The following is a 23,490-nucleotide window of genomic DNA, read 5'->3' as shown; positions in this document are numbered from 1 at the left end:
CTTGGGCCGTAGTTCCCAGGCCCAGGGTAGGCCCCACCTGCAGGCTGGACCACCCTTTTCCCCTGCTCTCTTCTCCAAGCCCAGTTCCAGCCTCTGGGCTTTCTTCCACCTGGATTTCCAGGGCAAGTGCACATGGCACTGTCGCAGCTGCAGTGTGGACACACCAGTGTCAGGCAGGGCCACAGCCAGAGGGTGTTGGAGCAGAGGGACAGGAGTGTACCAGGCCATGTAGGAAAGGCATTTTGCTTTTTTATTTTCTGTAAAACTCTGTAAATAAAATACAAAACCAAGGGATGCGGCTGGGCAGCGGCAGGGTGGCCAAGCCCCAGACACTGATTTGTGGCAAGGGATGTGCTGAGCCGAGGCTGGGAGGCACTTGACTGCAGGCACTGACTCTCCAACCCCAGGGGCAACAGAAGAATATATTAGATTTTCATTGCTAGGAATCTGTGGGGGAGGGGTATCTGGAGCCAGCCCTTACCCTCCCTGCCAGTGCCTGGTGAGCCCTGAAAGTGGGGAAAAGGGGCACCAGGAACCCATGGGTAAATAATTTAGAATGCTGTGCTGGCCATGCTGCCAGGCCCAAAGATGCGGGGCAGGGCGTCCAGGGACTCCTCCAGCCGTCGATGGGCAGACTGTCCCTCTTCTCCTGTAATGAGTGAGGATGGGGTCAAGGGTGGCCCTAGCCCCATCCCACTCTCCCACCCCTGGCACCATCTCTCCTACTCCCATCAGCCAAGATGTCCCAGAACTCCACCCATCTCTCCCATCCCCCAGCCTCACCACACTGCTGTAGGCTCTGCCGGGCAGCTTCCCTTACAGCTTCTGTGTCAGTTTGGCAGAGGTACACCAGGGGCTCAATGCCCTCGGGAGCCTGTCAGGGGAGGGAGCATTGAGGTGGGCTCAGGGGAGCAGATGCGAGGGTTTCAGGGGTGGGGGTGCCGGAAGGGGACAGAGGGGTGGGAGGGTTGGCAGGGGTCACCTTGATGCAGCCTAGGGCCAGGCAGCCAGCCACTCGAGTCTGCACGTCCTCATCCTCCAGCTGGTCCAGGAAGCACAGGAGGGCCTGTGGAAGGGCAGGAGGACAGACTTAGCCAGACGCTGGGAGTCCAGGACCCCAGCCCTCGCCCTCAAGGGAGCCGTGTCCGACTCACCCTCTCCCGGAAGGTAGGGCCCAGTGACAGGCTTCGGAGCTGGGTGCTGACAGCAGCCATGACCTTGTTGTTGCCATGGACGAGCAGGGAGCTGAGGGCCCGCAGCCCGTCCCTTCGCAGACGCCCCTCGGGCGCCAATCTCAGGGCCTTCAGCACAACAGCCTGGTCATCTGAGTTCAGATTCCGCACCAGTAACACTGAAAAAAGGGGATATGGTGGGTGGGTGGGCAAGGTGGCAGGGTGAGGAGCCCCCTAGGGTGGGGAAGGCTTGTCCTCATGTCCTCAGACCCAAAGAGGCCACTGTGATCAGGGCCACCACCTCACCCTCCTCAGCGGTCTCAGTCACGTAGGCTTCCATGGTGGGGCTGTCCAAGGTTTCCACAAAACTCCAGAACTGGAAGACCGTGAGCTGCTCTCCAGGCCCTGGCTGGGGCCTTCTGGGCAGCTTCTGCCCCAGGGCATCCTCCAGGAACTTCACACACACTGCAGGAGGCAGTAGCATGGGCCTCAGAGTTTGGGTGAACAACAAGCTTTTAGAAGGGAGAGATGCTCCTATACCAGGCTCAGGTCCAGGGGCCCCCTGTTCAAACCCCACCCATCTGGGTCCTTCTGCTCTAAGGCCCAAGTCTTTGCTGGTCTCCTCGGTGCCCAGTTCATTTATCTGTGTGGGCTGACCTGGCTTCCCCGAGCTTCCTGTCACTGGGAATCTGAGCAAGGGTGGAAGGAGGAAGCAGCCCACTCACCAGCCTCAGCCAAGCCTGGCTGGCGCAGGGAGAGGCGGGCACCATACTGGTTGCAGAAGGTGAGAAGCACCCGCTCCACTGGGCAGAGGAAGCAGCTGAGTCCCTCTGTGCACTGGTCCCAGAAGGTCAGGAAGCCAGGCCGAGAGGCCGAGAACTGCACCACTGTGAGGGGGTGAGGGAAACCATCAGCAATAGGCAGGCAGGTGAGTAGACAGCATGCAGATGGCAGTAGGCTGAGGTAGGAGCTTCAAGGCAGATGGCAGAGCCCGAACCTCCAGGGCCTTTACCTTCCTGGGCAGAGCTGGCCGGGATCTCCCACCGCCTGCTGAACTCGCATACTGCCTCCAGCACTCGGGCTTCCCGCAGCAGCCGCTCCAGGGCCCATGCCTCCTGGCAGCGCAGGGGCCCAAATGTGCCCAGTTTCTGGAGAACATGGGTGGCCAAGTAGCTCAGGCCTCAGGGTAGGGCTTGGGAGGATCGTGCTCAGGGACAAGTCCCAGCATGCACTGGGGGAGGTTGGGGTTGCAGAGTTGGGAGATACTCCATTCAGCAAAGGCCAGATGCCAGGGGCCCTGTGGCACTGGGGTGTGGCACTCAGAGGAGGTATAGAGGACCAGGATGGAAGGGCAGGACTCCCTGGGGTTAGGGGTTACAAGGGAAGGGTGGGGGAACACCATCAGCCTCACCAGCAGGAGGCGACTGCAGTGGTACAGGTGCCGGACCAAGGCAGCGTCCAGAGCTGGACACCCCGTGCTGAGGGGGCGGTCACTGGGTGAGTCTATGCTGTCCTCAGCCCCAGCCTCCAGGCTGCTTGGAGGCCTGAGGGAAAAATGGGGTCAACCACCCCACAGGCACACATCACCACCTGGTCACCAGCGTTTATTTTTATTAAGTTTCCCCCATCCCAGAAAGGAAGAAGATGATGCACCAACAGCAGACAGTGGGGTAAGTTCATGGAGGATTTCCAGAAGGAGGAAGGGGCTGGGACCAGCAGGTGGTAGTAGGGATCTCTGGAGTCAGTCTGCCCCATGCTACCTCCAGCTGGGACCACTGGGGATGGCATGGGTAGGAGTAGGCTGCGGGCGGGATGGTTTATGACAAGTGGACTGCAAAGGGTGCAGGGCATGGGGCTGTAGCCTGGGCAGCAGCAGAGGAAGGAGGGACCTGGCACAACTCTCAACTGGGAACCAGCAAAGGCCACTCCAGGACTGACAGTTGAGGGGCCAGGGCCTCTGGGAGAGTCGGGGTCGAGAAGGAGTGGGGCAGTGCTGGGGTCCCGGGGTGCACGGCGAGACACTGAGAGAGCTCCTTCAAAGGGCAGGTCCAAGGTGAGGCCAAGGGGAAGAGGAGGGGCTGGAGGCACCCAAGCTGATGGGGACCGGCAGGGGAGGCAGACATTGCAGAGATGAGGAGGGCGGTCAGAAGCCCTGGGGACACATGTAGGGTTGGAGACATGGGCAGGAAGGACATGGGAGGGGTGGACACAGGTGCACCTGCCAGCAACTCAGTCCTCACATGCTCCACCTAGCCCTGCCTCACTGTCCTCTCCTTTGACTTTCTCCCAATTCACCTGTTCCACCTTCCCCTGGTCCTGCCTCACCTTTTCCCTCTCACCAAGCCTCACACCCATCTTGCCTAGCCCCCTCACCTGTCCCCAGGAACATCATTGTCTCCATCTTCGTCTTCATTGAGGAAGCTGAAGCTCTCCAAGGCATGCTCCACAGTGATGCTGAGACTGGAGGCCCGGCTGCGAGTCAGACCTTGTCTCTGCTGAGGTTGTGAAAGGCATCAGAGCGGCTGCCGCCCCCTGGCTGCCCTCCCTGGTTGCCCTAGCCCAGCCCAGCCCTCCTCACCATGAGCAGACTCTCTAGTCGGGTCACCTCCTGCTCCAGGCCCTGCAGCTCAGGAAACTGGCCACGGTAGTCATCCAGGGCAGCCATTAGGGCCCCCAGTGCCTCCTCCAGGCTCCTGTCCCCAGACCCTCCGGCTGCCCTTGGGACTGGGGTCTGGACAGCCATGGCCAGGCTAAGGTCTGAATGCTGGGGTGCAGGGGTTGGGGGTGAGGGAGTGGGGCTTAGACTCTGAACCATAGACTCTGGGGGATCTGGGGCAGGGCTTGTGAGGGGTTTCCTACTGGAATGGGCAGGACTTAGGTGGGGGGTTCTGGGGGCTATAGTGTCTGCCTGAGTGTAGGAATTGGAGGCTGGGGGACTACAGGGAAGGGAGTCAGTGCCTGGGAGGGTGGGGTCTGAGTGTTTGGAGGGGCTAGAGAGGGTAGCAAGTTCTAGAGAAGTGGAAGGGCTTACATTTATAAGGATGGGGCTTGTGGTGGGATGGGTGGGGCTTGTGGTAGGATGGGTGGGGCTTGTGGTAGAATGGGTGGGACTTGTGGCAGTCTGGACTAGGCCCATACCACTGGGGATAGGACTTGTAGTGGTGGGAGGTGACATCCTGGTTTTGTGTGTGGGACTTGTGGGGGTATGGGTGGGGCTTGTGGGGGTGTGGGTGGGGCTTGTGGGGGTATGGGTAGGGCTTGGCATAGTGTGGGTGGGGCTTGTGGTAGTCTGGACTGGGCCTATGATATTGAGGGTAGGGCCTGTAGTAGTAAGGGTAGAGATTATGGGCTTGTGGGTGGAGCCTGTAGTAGTGTGAGTAGGGGGGCTTGGAGCACTGTGGGTAGGGGTAATGGCACTATAGGTAGAGCCTGTAGTGGTGTGAGTGGGGCCTGGCAGTTCTGAAGGGCCAGAGTCTGTGGACTTATGAACTGAGTCTAGGTGTGCAGATGGGGCAGGGTCTGTAGATGTGGGGACAGAGCCTGTTGTACCGAGGGTGGAGCTTGTGGCAGAGTCGCCAGTGTCCGGGGCAGGAGGAACAGGACCGGGGTGCTCTCCATGGGTGGGAGCTGGGTGTGTAGGTGGGCTAGGTCCCCAGGCTAGGCTTTCTGGGCCAACGGCCTCCACTGAAGCCTCAGCCAAGGCAGCGTCTACACTAGCCTCACTGATGTGGCTCAGAGTCCGACTGTAGGGTGCATGCCCATTTGCCAGGACTGGGGCCACGGCCCCCTCCTCATCCAAGGGCCCAGAGCTGGGGGTCTCAGGCCTACGGAAGGCAACTTGGATGGGAAGGGGCTCGGGCTGCTGCACCAGGGGCCTAGGGGCTGATGAGTGGCGGGCAGTTCCTGAGAGCTGTGGGCTGGATGAGTCATCTGAAGATTCGGATGACAGGGACCATGCTGTCCCATTCTCCAGCTCCTCCTGCCGTCGCAGCATGTTCTGAGAAAGAGGAGAGGGCATTTCAGAACCACCCCCAGGGAGCCTCTGGGGGATGGCGAGGCCTGGACCTGGGCTATGACTCACATAGAAAGCCTGTTCCCGAAGTGAGGGTGTGTCCGGTGGGCTCTGGCTATAGGTGGAGAAGCGCTTGGTGACTGTGGAGGCCTTGTTGACAGAAGAAGCGGCTGAAGGCTGGTCATCCTTGTCGAAGGGGCTGGGAAAGGAAGAGGCTGTTGGCAGGTGCCACAGCCCTCCTGGCCCTCCTCCAAACCTCTCAGCCCCACCAACCTCCATGTGACTTCCAGGCTGAGCTTGATGGTACCAAGGTCATTGATATCCACAGCCACAACCTGGGGCAGGGCAGCAAACAGGTCCTTGGTCTCACAGGAGACACTGCCCACAACCACATGGTTGGCCAGGCCCTTCAGTTCTGTCACCTGTAGCCAAGAGTGCATGGTAGGGTCACAAGGGTGCAGGGGCTATGAGATCATGGGAAATCTGAGGTCTGAATTTGCGTAGAACTTATAAAATGGTCATGGGAGGCTGAGGCAGGAGGATCACTTAAGGCCAGGAGTTCAAGACCAGCCTGGGCAACATGGCAAGACTCTGTCTCAAAAAAAAAAAAAAAAAAAAATTTAGCCAGGCATGGTGGTGCGCCTGTAGTCCCAGCTACTTGGGAGGCTGAAGTGGGAGGATGGGTTGAGCCCAGGAGTTTGAGACTGCAGTGAAGTATGATTGCACTGCTGCACTCCAGCCTGGGTGACAGAGTGAGACCCGCCATCTCCTAGATAGATAGATAGATAGATAGATAGATAGATAGACGCATGCACGCTCATGGAGCCATAGATGCTTGAAGCAGCCTGGGAGCATGGGAATCACAGAGGTCTGCATGGTAGGGTCACTGAGGTCATAGAGGTCACAGCCTCATGGGAGCTTAGGAGGTCAAATATTCACAGGGTCAGAAGATCATGAGGAGGTCACAGGGTCAGGAGGCCATGATGTCCTAAGAGTCACAAAGATTGTTCCTCTCAGGGCCACAGAGATCATGAAGGGCATGGAATCATATCTTCACAGGGCTATGGAGCCATGAGGGGATCACAGGAGTAAGGGACTCAGGGTAATGGGGGTCACAAGGGGTTCACAGGACCATGGTGGCCTGTCGTCCTGGGCAGAGACATCACCTTAATAGACAGAAATTCCGTGAGTAGAGGGAGAAAGATGGTTTCTTCACTGTCCCACACCTGCTTTCCACTACCCTCAATTCGGCCCCGTAGTTTCCAGCGCTGACGCCCATATTTCATGCAGATCTGGGGGAACAGGTAGGATGAGGCAGCCTAAGTCTTGGGACTCTACCGACCCAGCCCTCCCCTGCACATTCTCATACCTCATACTGATCGCCCACACACAGCCTGGCGAAGCCAGCCAGCCCTGAGAGTTGGAGGAGAAGGGGAGAAGTCGGTGAGCCATATTGGGGGTCTTCAGCATACTCCCTCCAGCCCCCCACCTGCCCCCACAACTCAGTACCTTTCATTCGGAGATGAAACTCGCCCAGCTGTGCCTCCAGCTCGCTCTCCAGCAGACACATGCTCTGGAAGGGAGGGGCAGGGACAGGAGGGGGTCAAGAGCCAGCCACTAGCCCTGCCACACCCTGTGCCTCTGCCTCATGGGCACCCATCCCTCACCTCCGTGTACTCTCGATGCCCCCGAGTGGCCTCTGCCAGGCTGTCCCGGGCCTCTCGGCTCCCCGGGGACCCAGTGGTGTAGGCACGGACCATGTTGTAGGCACCATCCCGGAGACGCCGCTGGACACAGTATGCCTCATACAGCTCATCGATCTGGGAAGGTGAGTGAGGTGACAGTAGGGGGACTGAGACTCACCTCTGGGGTTACTCACCTCTGAGGTTGCTCACCCAGGGCCTGGCACCACCCCTCTTCTCCCTATGATATCCAACCCCCGACCCCACTCTACACACATGCTGCACTGGTACCTTGCTGGCATGGAACTCCAGTCGTCGCAGGAAGCGTTCAATGGACTTGACTTGCTGGGGGAGAGGTGGGTCAGGAGGGGCCTGAGGCCCAGGGCCCTTACCCTCCCTGTGAGCCAACCCCTTCCAGTACCATTCCATGCATACTCACCTTGTCCAGATCATACAGGAAGCCCTGCAGGGGGTGGGGAGAAGAGGCAAATATTTAAGAGGGATGAGGAGGACTCCAGCAGAAGCACTCAGACTCGTCACAGCCCCCCTCTCTCACACCACAGTCCACAAGCACTCCCGTCACAGAAGCAACTGATGCCCCTTCCTGCTGGTCTAGCCCTTGGTGGATGCTGGTAGCACAGATCTGGTCCCTTCAACCCCCTCCAGGACCCCTCTTTCCACCTCCTCCCTGGGATTCCTTTTCCTGCAGCCCCCTGGGGAGAGCTCTGTGCTTCCTTGTGCAAGGTTCCCTCTGCAGGGGAACTCCCATCAAGACCCGGCAGAAGTGTTCCCTCCTCCGGGAAGCCCTAATCTCTTCCCAAGAAGCACCATGCAGCAGTACCACTGCTCAGTACCACTGCAGCAGAATCTCCTGCTGTCCATGTCTGTAGGGGTCCCACCTACCCCACTGGAAGCTCCTGGAGCAGGTACTGAGTCCCAAGCAGAAAGTATGCACAGCAGTTTGGGGATAGAAAAGCCCCCCAGCCTTTCCTGATATCCCCTTTTCTACTCACACCTGAACCAGATCACTTCAGAAAATAGCCCAGATATCACCCAGGGCTCCTGAACCAGATCACTTCAGAAAATAGCCCAGATATCACCCAGGGCTGCCCTTGCCCAGCCCTCCACACCAAAGAGGCAAAGGGCATCCCTACCTCCCGCCACTCACCAAGCGGGAATTCCTCTTGGACTCCCTTATCTGCCCCTGGAGTTTCTCCTGCTCCTGCTGGTGCACTTCCAAGTAGGCCCTGAGGAAAGGGGCGACCACAAGTATGAACTTGGCTCTCCAGCCTCATGCTGCCCAGGGTGCAGACAGCAGGGAGAGGGGATGGGGCTGGAGAAGGTTCCTGCTAGCAGGATGCGGGCTTGGGGAGGGATCTCGGGACAGGGCTGGGAAGAGAGGAACTGCTCACGTCAGGCCCCGCTTCAGCGCCGTGTACACCAGGTCCAGCCGCTCGGGCTGCGGCACCTTGGCGGCGGGGTGAGCCACGGAAAACATCCTGGACACTCGGGAGAGCGCGGGGGGTTTCCGTGGGGGCCCCGGCGGGCTGAAGACCGGGAAGCTCCTGAAGGAGAGGCTGTCCTCAGAAAGAGGAGAGCAGGAGTCCCCCAGACTCTCACTACGCACCCCCAGACCCTCACTAGCGCCCAGTCCCAGCCCCATCTGACACCCTTTGAACCTACCAACCCTGCGCGGCCGTGTACCTGGGCCCCCGCTCGTGGCTGCCGAGGACGCCTGCGAAGGACTGGCTCCTACTGACCCGGGCGCTGAGCAGGCGGCGCTGCGGCCGCACCGACAGGGACATCATAGAGTGAGTCCGCGCGGGGCTCCCTGTGGGGGATCGGGGGGGTGTCCAGTACCAGTCGGATCCCCGAAGCCCTCTCTCACGCAGCGGGATCCAGGGCTGGCGCAGGTCTTTCCTGTCGCTAGGCACAGCTGCCCCAGCGGGCTCCGGCCGGGTCCTCCTAGTCCCGCCGACCCGGGCGCTAATGACAGGCCAGCCGCAGGCGACTCGGCCTCGGACTCAGCGTGGCCTCGGCTCGGCCCCCACTTCCTGCCGAGGTGCGGGCTCCGCCTGCCGCGGGGCAGGAAGGGGGGTCGCGCGGGGACCCTTCTCCGGCTGCGAAGGGGCAGGAAAGGGGCGGTGCGCGCGAAGAATGTGCGGAAGCGCCTGTTTACCCGGGGGCGGGGCAGCCTCCCCAGCCCTGCCCCCGATGTCCCCCCAGGGCACCCGGAGCTCGGGCCCCCCACCCCGGGAGGCCAGGGAGGTCACGGGGCGGGGCGGGGCCACGCTCGGAGCCCTGCGGAGCTGCCCGACAGGCCCAGCCGGTGCGGGTTTGTCGCCCGCCCCCCGCCCGCCAGCGTGACCTGCTACCCCCAGCCCCCACCGGCCCCGGCGTCCCGGCGCCCTCCGGGCAGGGGGATTCCCAGAGCTGGGCGCGATGCCGAGAAGGGCCCCGCCCCCTCCTCTTTCCTGCGGCTCCCACCTGGAAACTGAGTCACGGACGTGCGCCTCCACCCCGGCATCGGCGGGGAGAGCTCCTCGGCAGACCCCCACCCCGCTTCGGCGAAACACGCACTCCTGGCCCCCGAACCCGGCCTGCGCCCCCTGGGGCCAGTCCCTGAGCTTTCGCAGCCCCGAGCCGGGTCCTACCTCTCTTCTTGGTGTTCATGGTGGGTCCGGGACGGCCGCCGACCCGCGCTCGCCCCCCGCGGACCCTCCGGCCCTAGCCACTTCGAGCCGCCCGGCTGGGCTCCCGGCTTGCTCCCAGCGGCTCTGGCTCGGCTTCGGCTCCTCCCGGCGCCGCCCCCCGCCCAGTTCCTGCCGCCTGACTCAGCCCGCCTGGATGGGGCGGGACCGGTGACTGGGGTTCCCCTCGGGGAGGGGACCGACGGGGGGGTTGGGGGGTCTTCTCGGCTGGGGTCAGTAATGTGCGTAAAGGGATTTGAGCATGGGGATGAATATGAAGGGATAGAATGAAGGCGCTAAGTGGAGGAAGTATCGGACATTAGGGTAGGGGGCTTAAAGAGTCGCTGTTGAGGCCGGGCGCGGTGGCTCACGCCTGTAATCTCAGCACTTTGGGAGGCCGAGGCGGGCGGATCACGAGGTCAGGAGTTCGAGATCAGCCTGACCAACAACGTGAAACCCCGTCTCTACTAAAAATACAAAAATTAGCCGGGCGTGGTGGCGCGCGCCTGTAATCCCAGCTACTCAGGAGGCTGAGGCAGGAGAATCGCTTGAACCCGGGAGGTGGCGCCACTGCACTCCAGCCTGGGCGACAGAGCGGGACGCCGTCTCCCCCAAAAAAGAGTGGCTGTTGAGCAGTGCTAAGGCTGAACACACAGAGGGCTGAGAGCTGGGGTTCTAAGTGTGCGAAGGTGGATAGTAGGGGGCTGAAGAGTGGAAGGATGGGCTAAGGGTGCTGACTGGAGGGGCTGTGCCAATGGAGGGCGGAGAGTTAGGGCATTGATCACCAGGGGTCTGACAGGCTGAGAAGAGAGGCAGAAAGTGTGAGACTAGATCCACCCCATAGTGTGTGCTGCTGCGCCAAGAGAGATGCAGAGAAGGAACTGGATGCAGAGTCCCACAGCCCCATGCACCACCCCATCCCTACTCCCACAGAGGGAGTGCTCAGCCTGAGCACTCCCCTCTTCCCAGGACCCAGGGGAAAGGATCAGGTCTGGCTGCCAGCCAGGGCCTCCTCCCTAGTCAAGCTGCATCCTAGGCTAATGCCCCATCCTTCCTGCCCCCAGCTCACATGGGCCTCTCAGGTTCTGCGTTCCCATCCTGATCCCCATCCCCAGTATCTCTCTTTTTTTTTTCTGTGTCTCCCAGGCTGTAGTGCAGTGGCACGATCTTGGCTCACTGCAACCTCCGCCTCTCACATTCAAGCGATTCTCCTGTCTCAGGCTCCCAAATAGCTGGTATTACAAGCACCCGCCACTATGCCTGGCTAACGTTTGTATTTTTAGTAGAGATGGGGTTTCACCATGTTGGCCAGGCTGGTCTCGAACCCCTGTCCTCAAGTGATCAGCCTGCCTCATTCTCCCAAAGTGCTGGGATTACAGGCATGAGCCACCACGCCCAGCCTATCTCTTCTTTGAATATCCCATGTCCACCTCTAGCCTGGATAGATGCCACCATGCCTATCCCTCCCTTGACCTTGGAGGAGCTGGATGCTCCCCCATCCCATAAACACTCTTGCTCCTTGAGGCTCAATTCTCCCATACTGTGCTTACTTTCTCCCCAAGAGGCTGGGTTGGGCCCAGGGGTCTGCATTTCCAAAAGTTCCCCCTCCCCCCGACAGATTCAGATGCAAGAGGTCCAGGGACCTCAGTTTGAGATATGTTATTCTTCCCTCCTCCTTGAAGGCGAAGCCTGGGTACCCTGCACCCTACACTGGTGACCTGTGCATTCCCATGGATTGCCTGCCTAATGTTGGCCTCTCTGGTCCCTTCAGCCATCCCCAGCCTTATCACCTGCCTTTGGAATGCCCCCTTCCTAAACCACAACCACACTGATGCAACCCTCAGGCTTTCCATCACCCCCACCTCACCTGCCTTTTACCTGAGACCTCTGGCCCGTTGAGCCCTCACCCATTTATTCACTTATCCACTGAGTGGCAACCTTGTGCCAAGCATGTGCCAGTCACTGGAGATACAGCCCAGAATTTCACAGACACCACCCTGTGCAGAGCTCACAGTCCGCCTCTGCTTTCTTTTTTTCTGCTAGCTCCCTCCTACCTTCTCTTCTGTACCTTCCCTGCACAGCCTCCTCCCCAGCCTGGATCCACAGCCACCATCCCATCACTTGCCTGCTGCAAGTATCCTTAGCACTGTGCGCCTCTCTCCCAGCTGGCAGAAACCAGCCCTGGGGAACCCAACTCCTGGACTTCTCTACACCTGCACACAGGTTGTCAGGAGTTGCCAGAGGTCTTGGCACAGCAGCCTGGCTGGAATCACAGAGCAATCCTCAACCTTGGCCAGGCCCTCACTGCCCACCTGGCAAATCCTCAAGTGTGACCCTAGTCATCTTTCTCCTTTTGGGGTGTTTCAGACTTTCTCCACAAGTCTCAGACAAGCTCAAGTCACTCCCACATGAAAAATAAAAACGGGCTGGGTGCGGTGGTTCATGCCTATAATCCCAACACTTTGGGAGGCAGAGGCGGGTGGATCACTTGAGGTCAGGAGTTCGAGACCAGCTTGGCCAACATGGTGAATCCCCATCTCTGCTAAAAATACACAAATTAGCTGGGAGTGGTCGTGCATGCCTGTAGTGCCAGCTACCTGGGAGGCTGAGGCAGGAGGATCGCTTGAACCTGGGATGCAGAGGCTGCAGAGAGCTGATATCGTGCCACTGCACTCCAGGCTGGGTGACAGAGCGGGAGTCTGTCTCAAAAAAAAAAAAAAAAAAAAAAAAAGAAAACCCTGGAAACTGTCCAGATGCTTGTCAATGAATAATAGAATTACCATATAGCAAAAAGAATGAAAAATATACAGTGACATGCAACAATATGGGTGAATCTGAGAGCAAACCCTAGAGAGGACAAATGTATGACCTTGATAATAAGTTCAAAAGCAAGCAAAACTAATCTATGGTGATAGAAGTCAGCCTGGGAGTCTCCCTTCAGGTGTTGTGACTGAAGAGGCCACAAGGGTCTTCCAGGGTGCTGGTAATGTCCTATTTCCTGCTCTGGGTTAAATTTCCTGATCCTATATGAGTGTGTTCTCTTATGAAAATGTACAGAGTTGTACACTTAGGACATACACACTTTTTGTGTTCCTATTATATTTCAATGTAAAATTGGTTATAAATAATTACAAAATGTTGGGCCGGTGCGGTGGCTTACGCCTATAATCCTAGCACTTTGGGAGGCTGAGGCAGGTGGATCACTTGAGGCTAGGAGTTTGAGACCAGCCTGGCCAACATGGTGAAACCCTGACTCTATTAAAAATACAAAAATTAGCCAGGTGTGGTGGCATGTCCTGTAGTCCCAGCTACTCGGGAGGCTGAGGCATGAGAATTGCTCAACCCGGGAGGCAGTGAGCCGAGGTCGCGCTGCACTACAGCCTAGGTGATAGAGCAAGATTCTTTCTAAAAAAAAAAAAAATTACAAAAAAGAAATGACTCAGCCCAGTGCAGCGGCTCATGCCTGTAATCCTAGTACTTTGGGAGGCCGAGGCAGGTGGATCACCTGAAGTAAGGAGTTCGAGACCAGCCTGACCAACTTGGTGAAACCCCATCTCTACTAAAAAAATAATAATAATTTAAAAAATAATAATAATTAAAAAATACAAAATTAGCCGGGCGTGGTGGCGCATGACTGTAATCCCAATTACTCGGAAGACTGAGGCAGGAGAATCGCTTGAACCCGGGAGTTGGAGGTTGCAGTGAGCCAAGATCGCACCATTGCACTCCAGCCTGGGCGACAAGAGCAAAACTCCATCTCAAAAAAAAAAAAAAAAAAAAAAAAAAAAGACTGCCTGTGGACCTTCAGCTACCCCATTCCTTACTCCATCTCTCTCCTCTCCTTTCAAAGCCAAGTGTCTTGAAGAAATGTCTACCTGCATTTTCTCACTACACCCGCCTGCTCCTCTTCCCACCCTGGTCCAGTTTCTGTACCCACCACTGGACAAGGTCACCAGTGACCTCCCTGTTGCTGAACCCAGTGCCCATGTTTTATCCTCATCCTGCTTGACCTCAGCAAAGCTTTGGACTTTGTGGTTCCCCTCCTCTTCTTTAAGCCCTTCCTTCCCCTGAATTTCAAGAGACAATACACTGGTTTTCTATCTACCTCTCTGGCTGCATATCTTACTTTCCCACAGAGGCCCCTTCTCTCCTCCCATCCCTGAATGGGACTTATCCTCCCCGCCCTTGTGCTGTGCACAGATCCCGCATCTCAATGCCATCTAAATGTTGCCAGCTTCCTTATCTCTCCTCCACCCAAGCCACTCTTCTGAGCACCAGGCCTCTGTATCCAACTGCCTGCTTGCTGCCTCCCCAGATGCTGCGTGCACTGTCATAGTGCATGCTGGGTTTGAGGTTCCCAAACCAAATTCACCACTTTCCACCTGACTCTCCCCAGTCTCAACTTCTCCATGACACCCCACCATCTATGTACCCCGTTGTTCAAGACAGAAACTAGGAGTCATCCTGGATGTCTCATCTCAGTTAGCCCCCATGACCACTCAGTCACCCCCTCCTGCCAGGTCTGGCTCTTAAATCTCTCTGCAATCTGCTCCCTCACCTCTACCCCTATAGCCAGAATTCAGGTCCAAGCCATCACCAACTCTCCCCTCGAGCCCTACAGCTGGGCTTCTGATGAGCTAGAACCTTCCTGAGGGACTTCCTGTCTCCACTCTAACCTGCAATCATCCATTCATTATTCAGTAACAACACTGACCTTAAAATTGTGGCCACTTGACGGTGCCAAAAACTGTCCTTTATCGAGAGCATTCTATATGCCAGGCATTGAGCTTAGCAAACATCATCTCATTTAATCCTGGCAACAGCCTTATGGGGGTAAGTCCTATTAGCCCCACTTCGCACCTGAGAAACCTGTGGCTGTGTGACCTTGGGCAAGACACTTATTCAGCCTTTTGGGCTTCAGACACCCATCTGTAAAAAGAGGACAATAATAATAATAACAACAGCTATTTCCCAAGGCTGCTGGGAGGATGAAATGAGATCTCCTCTCATGAGGATGTCCCTCTATAGGAAGTGTTTGGGGAAGGGAGAATTGTATGTGGGGTAGGGACGTTGAGGTGGACTCACTATACCGAATTTTTTTTTTTTTTAAGACAAGGTCTCACTCTGTCACCCAGGTCTCAGTGCAGTGGTGTGTTCATAGCTCACTGCAGCCTTGAACTCCTGGGTTTCAGTTTCAGTGCAGTTTCAGTTTCAGTGCAGTGGTGCGTTCATAGCTCACTGCAGCCTTGAACTCCTGGGCTCAAGCGATCTTACTGCCTTAGCCTCCTAAGGAGCTGGAACCACAGGCATGCACCACCATGCCTAGCTAACATCTCACTGTAAACACACAACAAATACTAACTGCTGTTATTTTTAACAGTCACACGGCCGGGTGTGGTGGCTCACGCCTGTAATCCCAGCACTTTGGGAGGCTGAGGCCGGCGGATCATGAGGTCAGGAGGTCAAGACCATCCTGGCTAACACGGTGAAACCCCATCTCTACTAAATATACAAAAAAAAAATTAGCCGGGCGTGGTGGCGGGCGCCTATAGTCCCAGCTACTCGGTAGGCTGAGGTGGGGAGAATGGCGTGAGCCCGGGAGGTGGAGCTTGCAGTGAGCCAAGATCGCGCCACTGCACTCCAGCCTAGGCGACAGAGCGAGACTCCATCTCAAAAAACAAAACAAAACAAAACAAAAAAAACAGTCACATAGGTGCTAAGTGTCAAGACCATGATTCAAACCCAGGCTGTCTGACCCCAGGACTCTAAATCTTTAATATCACTCTATTCAGACTGATGTGAAATAGCCACAGCCACTCTTGTCCCAGGGAGAAAACCCAGACTCTCTAACATGACCCACGAGGCCCTTCAGGATTTGTCCTGTCCCTCACATTCTTTCAGCCACTCCTCCCCTCCCAGTCCCCTGCTTTCTCTGTTCCAGCAACTGAGACCCTCTCTCAATACCTGCAAGGTTCTTCAGAATCTGACCAGCAGCCCCCATCACTCCTATTCCTTCTTCCCATTACTCAGCCCCAAGTCCCTCTCCTTCCTCAAGTCTACCCTATGACTTCTTCCTCCAGGAAGCAGGCCCTGGGTTGGTTCCCCCTTTTTGACTTCCTCCCTCTGAACCCCGAGACCATATAACCCAGTTGTCAGTTCTCCTTTAGGGCCTGTCTTCCCACCAGACTGAACCTTGTGAGACCTGGGGCATATCTGCTTGACTCACCACAGTGCTGTGGGGGTCCTGTAGCACCTGGGAGATGAAGGAGGGGGAGCAGTGGGGGAAGCTGGGCTGCCTAGACACGGGAACAGCAGGTCCTGAGCTGTTTGTTGGTGGGGAGGATTTCAAGTCTGTGTCCACCCCAACTCCCCTACCCCACATGCAATCCTCCCTCTCCCTTCCCTCTGGCTGATGGTATCATATACCATCAGCAAGTGGGGCTCTGCTCCCTGGGATGGTGCAGGGTGGGGATCCCCTGGGATTCTGGACTTGGAAACAGCTGACTGTTCCATCACTTTTCTCTCTCTGGTTGGCCCTCTGCTGCCACCATCCCCTGAGTCCCATAGGAACCAGGATGTCTAACTGTTGGTACAAATGACCATCATAATGTCCATCTGAGTGACCGCTTCGGGAGATGGGTGGGCAGGATTGCCCTTGCTGGGTGAGAGCAGGTAGGGAAAGAGCTGAATCCCTTGAGCTAAGGCAGAAGGGCCACCTCAACTGGTGGGGGACTGGCTAATAAGAACCAGGGGACTCTCTGGGCTCATGTCAGCCCTATAGTCTGTTCCCAGGATGGGAAATAACCCAGATCCAAGGTTCCAAAGGTTATGGGGCTTGCAGCAGAGCCAGGTCAGGATGGCCGTGAGTGGAGCCCTGACCTGTCCGCATGGCCCCAGATCCTGCAGCCCCGCTATACTTCCTACACACCAAGACTGGCACACCCGGGTGCAGCGGAATATCCCGCCACCTGGGCTGCCCATTTCAGCACTGTGCCAGGCCAGCTGCCTCTCTGGGAGTCCCCGGGTCTAGCCCCGCCCCGCCCCGGGGCCGCCCCGACCGAGGTAAACAGAGGCTAAAAATAACCTGGGCAAGGGGCGGCTGCAAGGGAGAAGGGGGTCCCCTCTGAGCCTGTCCTTGTCTCCATGGCAACTGCCCCCAAACCCGGCGGCTGACGTCATCTCGCAGCTGCCCAAGCGTATAGGAGGGAGGGGGAGCGGCGCAGCCCCGGACCCCCCACCCCGGAACCGGGCGGAGGCTGTCGGGTGGCCTCACTTCCTGCCGGCCCCCTCCCTGGTCAGCTGGTTACATTCCCTGGCCGCGCGCTGGGAGCCAGGCGGCCTCCCCCGGGCTGGGCCTGGCCAGGGCTGAGTCGGAGAGGCGGCGCAGAGGGGCCGCCGTGACTCACCCGCGCCCTCCCCGCCCGCTTCTCCCCAGCAGGACCCAGGCCGGAGTCCTGAGTCCTCCCCTCACCCGCACCCAAACCCAGACCCCTGGGGCGGCTCACCTTGCTCCTCTCTCCCGCCGCAGTCACAGGACCCAAGCCGGAGATGGGGGTGGAAGAAGGAGCTATGCCAGTCCTCCTTGTCCCGCTGGAGTATTTTGTACCTCAGTCCCCAATTATCATCCCTCTCCTCCCTCCAATACCACGGAGGTGGGTGTCGCAGGGGCAAGGATTCAGATCTAATCTCCGCTTCTCCCAAACCAGCTGTGTGACCTTGAGAATACTACTAACCTCTCTGGGCCTGTTTCTGCATCTGCCAGATGGTCATAACCCTCCTCAGATGCTGTGCGTTGGCCGAATGCGGCAGGCCCAGGGCGCGGCCCAGCAGATTGCAGCCAGGGCACAAGGATTGTTACATGAGGCTGCGCACAGTAGGTGCTGGGGCGGCCAGCCTGGACACGCGTTAGAACTGGCTGGGGAGGGTCTGTAGGGGAGGCCGGACTCAGGCCTCACCCTGGAGAGGAGGACAAAGGGTGCTGAATCTGGACTGAATCCGACCTCTAGCCCTGGTGAGCAGCCCTTTGCCCAAACCAGTTCTGCAGAGTGCCCAGGCCCGGCTGTTGCAGGAACCTTGCGCCAACCTCCATTTCCAGGGAAAAGCTCTGTTCCCCGACAAGGACGATCCTCTCCGGCTTCGGCTACGCTAGGTTTGTGCGGAGAGCCCGGCTCCAGCCCAGGCTTGGTCACCTCGGGGCCGGCCACAAAGCCGCTTAGGCCGGCCCCTAGGGCTAGGAGGATTAGCTCAGCTCCTAGGCCGGCCCGCAACCTTCGTCGCCCCCTCCCCATTTCCAGCCCAGCCTCTCCTGCGGGGAAAGCAGCAAGGGCTCCCGTGGAGCGCGCGTGTCAGGGCCCAGGCTGGCGCCTTGAGTCCGCCCTCTGGCTTGGCCCACCCCAGCGCCCCGGGGCACCGGCCGCCAGGGCCTTTGCCGTGGGAGGAAGGCAGCAGCGCCAGGCGCTGCAGGCCTGGAGGCGGCGGCTTTTGTGGGAGAAGCTGCGTTCTCCACGCCCGGGGGGAGGGGAGGAAAGACAAGGCGCGGCCGGGGTCCGGGGGATGGGGTGAGGCGGGACAGAGCCGCAGATCCCGGACCCACCGGGCGGCTCCGGCGGGGGGGCACCAGAACCTCCGCGCCTGCTCCCCGCCAGGCCTGCAGCCCCGGAAACGGCGCGGACACTCACATGGCTGCGCTGGGCTGCGCGGACCTCGCGCTGTCCTTGCGCTCGGAGGTGCCTGGCCTGGTCGCGCCGCAGCTGCCGCTGTCGCCGCCGCCGGCGCCGGCCCCTCCCTCCGCCCGCCGCCCCGCCGCCCCTCCTCTGGCCCGCTGGGCCCCACCCACTGCGCTCCCGCGGCTCCCGCACCCCTGGAGGCGCCCACGGCTCGCTCCGCCCTCTCGGGTAACGGGGCAGGCCGGTGGCCCATGCAGCCCACCAGCTTGCAGGGAGGGCAGACCCTGGGGGATGTGAGGGCGGCTTTCTGGGAACCTCACGCAGATCCTAAAACGATGAGCGCCAGGGAGCCCCGCCTGCTTGTCCCCTCCCCAGATCCCTCGGGCTCTGGAGACCTTGCGGGCCCCCTGTCTGTGGCCACCTGAAATAGGTCCTGGAGCTGCTACTGCTGGCTTAGGCTGGTTGGTGGAAAGGATCCAGGGCTGTTTCGGTGAAGGCCTTGGGGAGTCCAGAAGCCGCCTGGCACCTTCTGGGTCCAGACGCTGCCCTTCAGCCCTGCCATTTCAGCCAGCCTCAGCTTCTCCGCTGTAGAGGCAGGCCGCCCTTTCTGCCGCTGTCTGGCTGGTAAGTCCAGGCTCATAGCCGGGTCATGCATTCCCCACTCATTGGGTACTGGTTTCTGGGCAGTCTTGGGGTGGGGACGCTGGCAGGGTCCGGGTACAGGGCCATGTGTTGGCCAACCCAGTCCTTTCCAAAGCCAGGGCTAGAATGCTGGCCCTCCACACAGTGGGTAAAGGTGGGGCTGAGAGTCGACCCCATGTTAGGGTCAAAGGGCCAGTTCCACTCCCCCGCTCCTCCCATCAGTCAGACACCCCTGGCCCCTTCCAACCTGGACACCCTTGAGGCGTCTCCAGGCCTTGCACTCCCGCAGCCCTCATGTATGTCAGACCTACCCAGGAATGGTTTCAGGGACAGTAAGAGGTCCCTGAATATCTGTACCCCACCCCCACCAGTCCTGAGGGCTGTTTTTTTTATGTGTTTTGTTTGTTTGCTTGGTTTTGTTTGGTCGGGTTTTTTTTTTTTTGAGACAGAGTGTCACTGTCGCCCAGGTTGGAATGCAGTGCAAGCTCCACCTCCCAGGTTCATGCCATTCTCCTGCCTCAGCCTCCTGAGTAGCTGGGACTACAGGCGCCCGCACCACGCCCGGCTAATTTTTTGTATTTTTAGTAGAGACGGGGTTTCATCATGTTAGCCAGGATGGTCTCGATCTCCTGACCTCGTGATCTGCCCTCCTTGGCCTCCCAAAGTGCTGGGATTACAGGCGTGAGCCACCGCCCCCAGCCTGTTTGGTCGGTTTTTTAGAGATGGGCTTTCTTCATGTTGCTCAGACTGGTCTCTAACTGGGCTCAAGCGATCCTCCCACCTCGGCCTCCCAAGGTACTGGGATTACAGGCTTGAGCCACCTCTGCCTGACAGTTCTCCATTCTCCAGCCCCTCCTCTTGGGCTTCCTTTGTAGTGCCCTTTTCTTTCTTTCTTTTTTGTTTTTTTTTGGGGGACGGAGTCTCCCTCTGTTGCCCAGCCTGGAGTGTAGTGGTGTGATCTCGGCTCACTGCAACCTCCGCCTTCTAATTTTTATATTTTTGGTAGAGATGGCCCGGCTAATTTTTATATTTTTGGTAGAGATGGGGTTTCACCATGTTGGCCAGGCTGGCCTCCACCTTCTGGCCTCAAGTGATCCACCCGCCTTGGCCTCTCAAAGTGCTGGGATTACAGGCATGAACCACTGGGCCGGTCAGTGCCCTTTTCTCTGAAGTCCTTAAACCTGGGTATGACTTCCAGGGGCTGAGTTCTTCTCTTTATTCCCCCTACCCTAAAATATCATCCAGTCTCAGGGCTCCCATCCATTCATTGCTGACCATCCCGGACTTCCCTCTGTGCCCAGAGCCCTCTCCTGTTTCAGAACCACTGGCTGCTTTCTGGTTGACTCACCAGTCCTCATGATTGTCCCCATCCCTGCAAAGCGCCACTGTCTACTCAGGCATCCACCTGAGCTAGACACTACGGTTTTCTGGAGTTCTCAAAGCTGGCACCAATTGGCCTCTGCCCACCCCTAAAGTCACCTCTCAGCCAGGCATCTTCTGAGTACCTTATCTGCAGACACCCTCTGTTCCAGCCTCCTATTGACTCCCTTCATACTGCTCACCATGGCCAGGCAGCAGCGTGCACGCTGTGTGTGCTCATGGGTCTGACCCTGCCTGACTGTGTTGTCTCTAAGTAGTGTGGGGGTAGGAACCACAGAAGTCCTTATCATCACCGTCCCTGGCTCATAGTGGGAGTTCAAGAAATATTTGTTGAATGAGCAAGTAACTGAACGTGTAAATGCATGAGCCCTTGGCATCCCCCTCTCCTGCCCTCACCTGCCTTCAGCCACCCAGTCCTCTTGCTTCTTTTTTTTTTTTTTTTTTGAGACGGAGTCTCGCTGTTGCCCAGGATGGAGTGCGGTGGCGCGATCTGGGCTCACTGCAGGCTCCGCCCCCCGGGGTTCACGCCATTCTCCTGCCTCAGCCTCCCGAGTAGCTGGGACTACAGGCGCCCGCCACCTCGCCCAGCTAATTTTTTGTATTTTTGGTAGAGACGGGGTTTCACCGTGTTAGCCAGGATGGTCTCGATCTCCTGACCTCGTGAGCCGCCCGCCTCGGCCTCCCAAAGTGCTGGGATTACAGGCGTGAGCCACCGCGCCCGGCCGCTCTTGCTTCTTTCTCCTTAACATCTTTTGAATTAATTCCCTCCCCCTGCCATGCCCACCTACTCCAGTGGATAGTCCATACTTTGTGGTGGGGCCTCCAAGACCCAGGAGATCTGGCCTCAGATGACCTCACCTCCTTATCTTGTACTTATTCTGCAGCCCCTGTGATCTGGCTTCCACTACACTCCCAGCCTGTAGCTCCCTGGATGCAGCCTCCACCCTCTGGCCTCTGCTTTTTTTCCCAGCCTCCCTTCTGCCTAGGATGCTTCTCCCCCTCATCCACTTGGAAAACAGCTCAAATGTCCCTTCCTCCAGGGAACCTGTGTCCTCTGAGCACCCACTACTGCCTATTGTCCTTGTCCATGGCCAGGCCTGTGACCACCAGACCAGACACAGATGGGGCTGTAGTGATTAAATAGAACACCTGGGAGTTCACCTGGCTCTTCCCCTACATCCAAGAGGCCTCGAGGGAAGGGCAGCATCCCTCCGAGGGTCACAGGGTGCTGGTGGCCTTCAAGGCCTCTCCCTAACAATTGGTGAGCTAACCACAGGGGAGGACACAGCTTGAAACCCACTTCAAAGAGGAGACACCTGAAGCTCAGGGAAGGCAAGAACTTCCCATAGAAACTGTCACATTGTTGGGAAGGGCAGACTCTGAGCTCCAACTTGGCTCCCTGGGTCGTGGTCAGTTCGGCCCTGTTTGAATCAGGCATCATTTCCTGAGCCCCGTCCTCTGCCTGGGACTCAGCTGGTAGCTGTGGTGTGTGTAGAAAGGAATTATGAGCACTTCTAACCACTGGGAGATCGCATTCTCAAAGGGGTGGACTCAGGCCTGAGAAAAATCCCTGGGACAGACAGCAGAGGGTGGTGAGAGCCACAACGAACCCCCAGTCCTCACACATGGCGCTGCTAGTTCCATTTTCAGAAGCAATGCAGTTCGAGTCCAAAACCCCAGAAAAACCTCGGCTTCCCTCACCCCACCCTACAGCCCCCGTGGATGACAGCTCTCTGCTATGCAACCCCCACCCCCATCCCAGCTTTCTGTGAACAGATAGAATAGAAGCTTGCCCTGGACTGTGCCTGGGGCCACATCATTCATTTATTTGCCAGATATACAGCAAACATTTGTGGAATGTCGGCTGTGCCCGGGCTGCCCTGGGGGGACCAGAGGTGCGATCTCCCTAGTCCCTTCCCACAGGGCTCACAGTCAAAGAGAACAGGTAAGTCCAAGTCTCTGCACCTCCCGAGTCCCCAGATGCAGAGGGTGTGTGTGTGTATGTGAGTGTGTGGGACTGTGTCCGTGTGCACATGTGTGCTAGTTAAGAAGGGCTTTGCAGAGAAGGGGCCCTTAGCGTGGCTTGTTGTTGGGGCTCCCTAGGCAGACAGTGGGTAGTTCCTGGGAGGAGTAGCGGAGGCTGGGGGAGCAACAGAGTTTAAGCCACAGGAGGAAGGAGCAGCCTCTTTTGCTGGACCAGAGCAAAAGCTGGAGAATTGCGTGCGGGGCCTTGGGGCTGGCTGGGGAGCAAGGATTTTACCCTTGGGGTGATGGGGAGCCTGGGCTTTAGGCTGGGGGATTTTGTGGTCATATCTGTGCTTTGCAAATGTCACTCAGGCACTGTGTGTGTGTATGAGGGGAGGCAGGAGGCCTCAAGGAGGCTGGTGCAATTTCCAGCCCAGTGGATGGTGGCCTGGGCCAGGGTGGGGGCAGTGGGGATGGAGAGAAGGAGACATTTAAGAGATGTTCAGGAGGCAGAATGCAGAGCTTGGTGACTGAAGGGATGTGGAGTCTGGAGAGAGGGAGACATCCCAGATGAGGCAGGGGCTTTGGGCCTGGGTGATGGGTGGATAGTGGGATAGTGGTGTTTTTTAACGAGGTGGGGAGGCCTGGAGGATCTGGTTAAGGGAAAGGTAATATGGTCAGTTTGGGCAGGTGGCATCTGAGGGATCTAGGGACCACTGAGGCGGAAGTGTCCAGAAGGCAGCTGGACAGGCAGGGAAAAGAGAGAGGGGTCTGAGCTGGAGACATCTTCTGGGGGAACAGTGGTCAACTGGGTCACCAAGCGATCACGTGAGGAAAGGCCCAAAGCACCACAGCCTGCTGGAGCACTTCAGTGCATGGCGGGGCAAAGGCAGGCTTGGAGGAGGTAGGTATGAGGCTTGCGGGTATACTTGACCCACCACCAGCCTCCACACCCCTCCAGCCCCAGCCTGGACTCTACTTTCCTTTGTGTGTGTCAAAAGACAAGAGCCAGGGATGCTGCCCCACATTCAAGTCCTGGCTTTACCGCTCTCATCAGGCTCCTCCTGGAGCCATTTCTCCTTTCTGATGCTTTAAGTGCACCCATCCATTTAATCGTTAAAATTGCAATTTGAAGAAGTGCTGCATTTCATTAATAATCAACACAATGCAAACACAAACAACAGGAGACACTATTTTTTTTTGTTTGCCTCTGAGATGGGCAGTGATGAACATGATGTGTGAGTGGACACTCAAGAGAGTAGGAATTGGTTTAAATGTTTA

General features: G+C 57.8%; 1 protein-coding gene across 6 annotated transcripts; it reads right to left on the bottom strand.

Annotated features, from left to right (window-relative positions):
• Positions 1–229: 229 nt before the first annotated feature.
• RIPOR1 (RHO family interacting cell polarization regulator 1) lies at positions 230–18,381 on the bottom strand. 6 transcript variants are annotated; one of them, XM_054453950.2, is made up of 22 exons: positions 18,235–18,381; positions 8,550–8,697; positions 8,279–8,431; positions 8,035–8,113; positions 7,306–7,329; positions 7,158–7,211; positions 6,852–7,004; positions 6,694–6,757; positions 6,554–6,597; positions 6,351–6,476; positions 5,458–5,606; positions 5,254–5,383; positions 3,751–5,169; positions 3,546–3,667; positions 2,584–2,716; positions 2,185–2,320; positions 1,898–2,059; positions 1,479–1,637; positions 1,155–1,351; positions 983–1,066; positions 784–874; positions 230–649 (listed from the first exon to the last, which is right to left on the bottom strand). In XM_054453950.2, exons 2-22 carry the CDS (start codon positions 8,672–8,674, stop codon positions 552–554), a joined length of 3,702 nt encoding a protein of 1,233 aa, XP_054309925.1. In that variant the 5' UTR covers positions 8,675–8,697; positions 18,235–18,381; the 3' UTR covers positions 230–551. The 6 variants fall into 6 exon arrangements, with proteins under 6 accessions (XP_054309925.1, XP_063511336.1, XP_054309927.1 ...); XM_063655266.1 differs by having other exon boundaries at positions 3,546–3,664; XM_054453952.2 differs by having other exon boundaries at positions 8,571–8,697.
• Positions 18,382–23,490: the final 5,109 nt, after the last annotated feature.

Source organism: Pongo pygmaeus, chromosome 18, assembly GCF_028885625.2.
Source record: "Pongo pygmaeus isolate AG05252 chromosome 18, NHGRI_mPonPyg2-v2.0_pri, whole genome shotgun sequence".
NCBI classification, from domain to species: Eukaryota; Metazoa; Chordata; class Mammalia; order Primates; family Hominidae; genus Pongo; species Pongo pygmaeus.
This window is presented reverse-complemented; position numbering and strand designations above follow the sequence as displayed.

Coding starts and splice junctions, on each gene's coding strand:
- RIPOR1 (XM_054453946.2), bottom strand. Junction 5,384..5,457: donor AGCCTGGAAGTCACATGGAG/GTTGGTGGGGCT, acceptor TTCCTTTCCCAG/CCCCTTCGACAAGGATGACC. Junction 2,321..2,583: donor ACTGCAGTCGCCTCCTGCTG/GTGAGGCTGATG, acceptor CATGTTCTCCAG/AAACTGGGCACATTTGGGCC.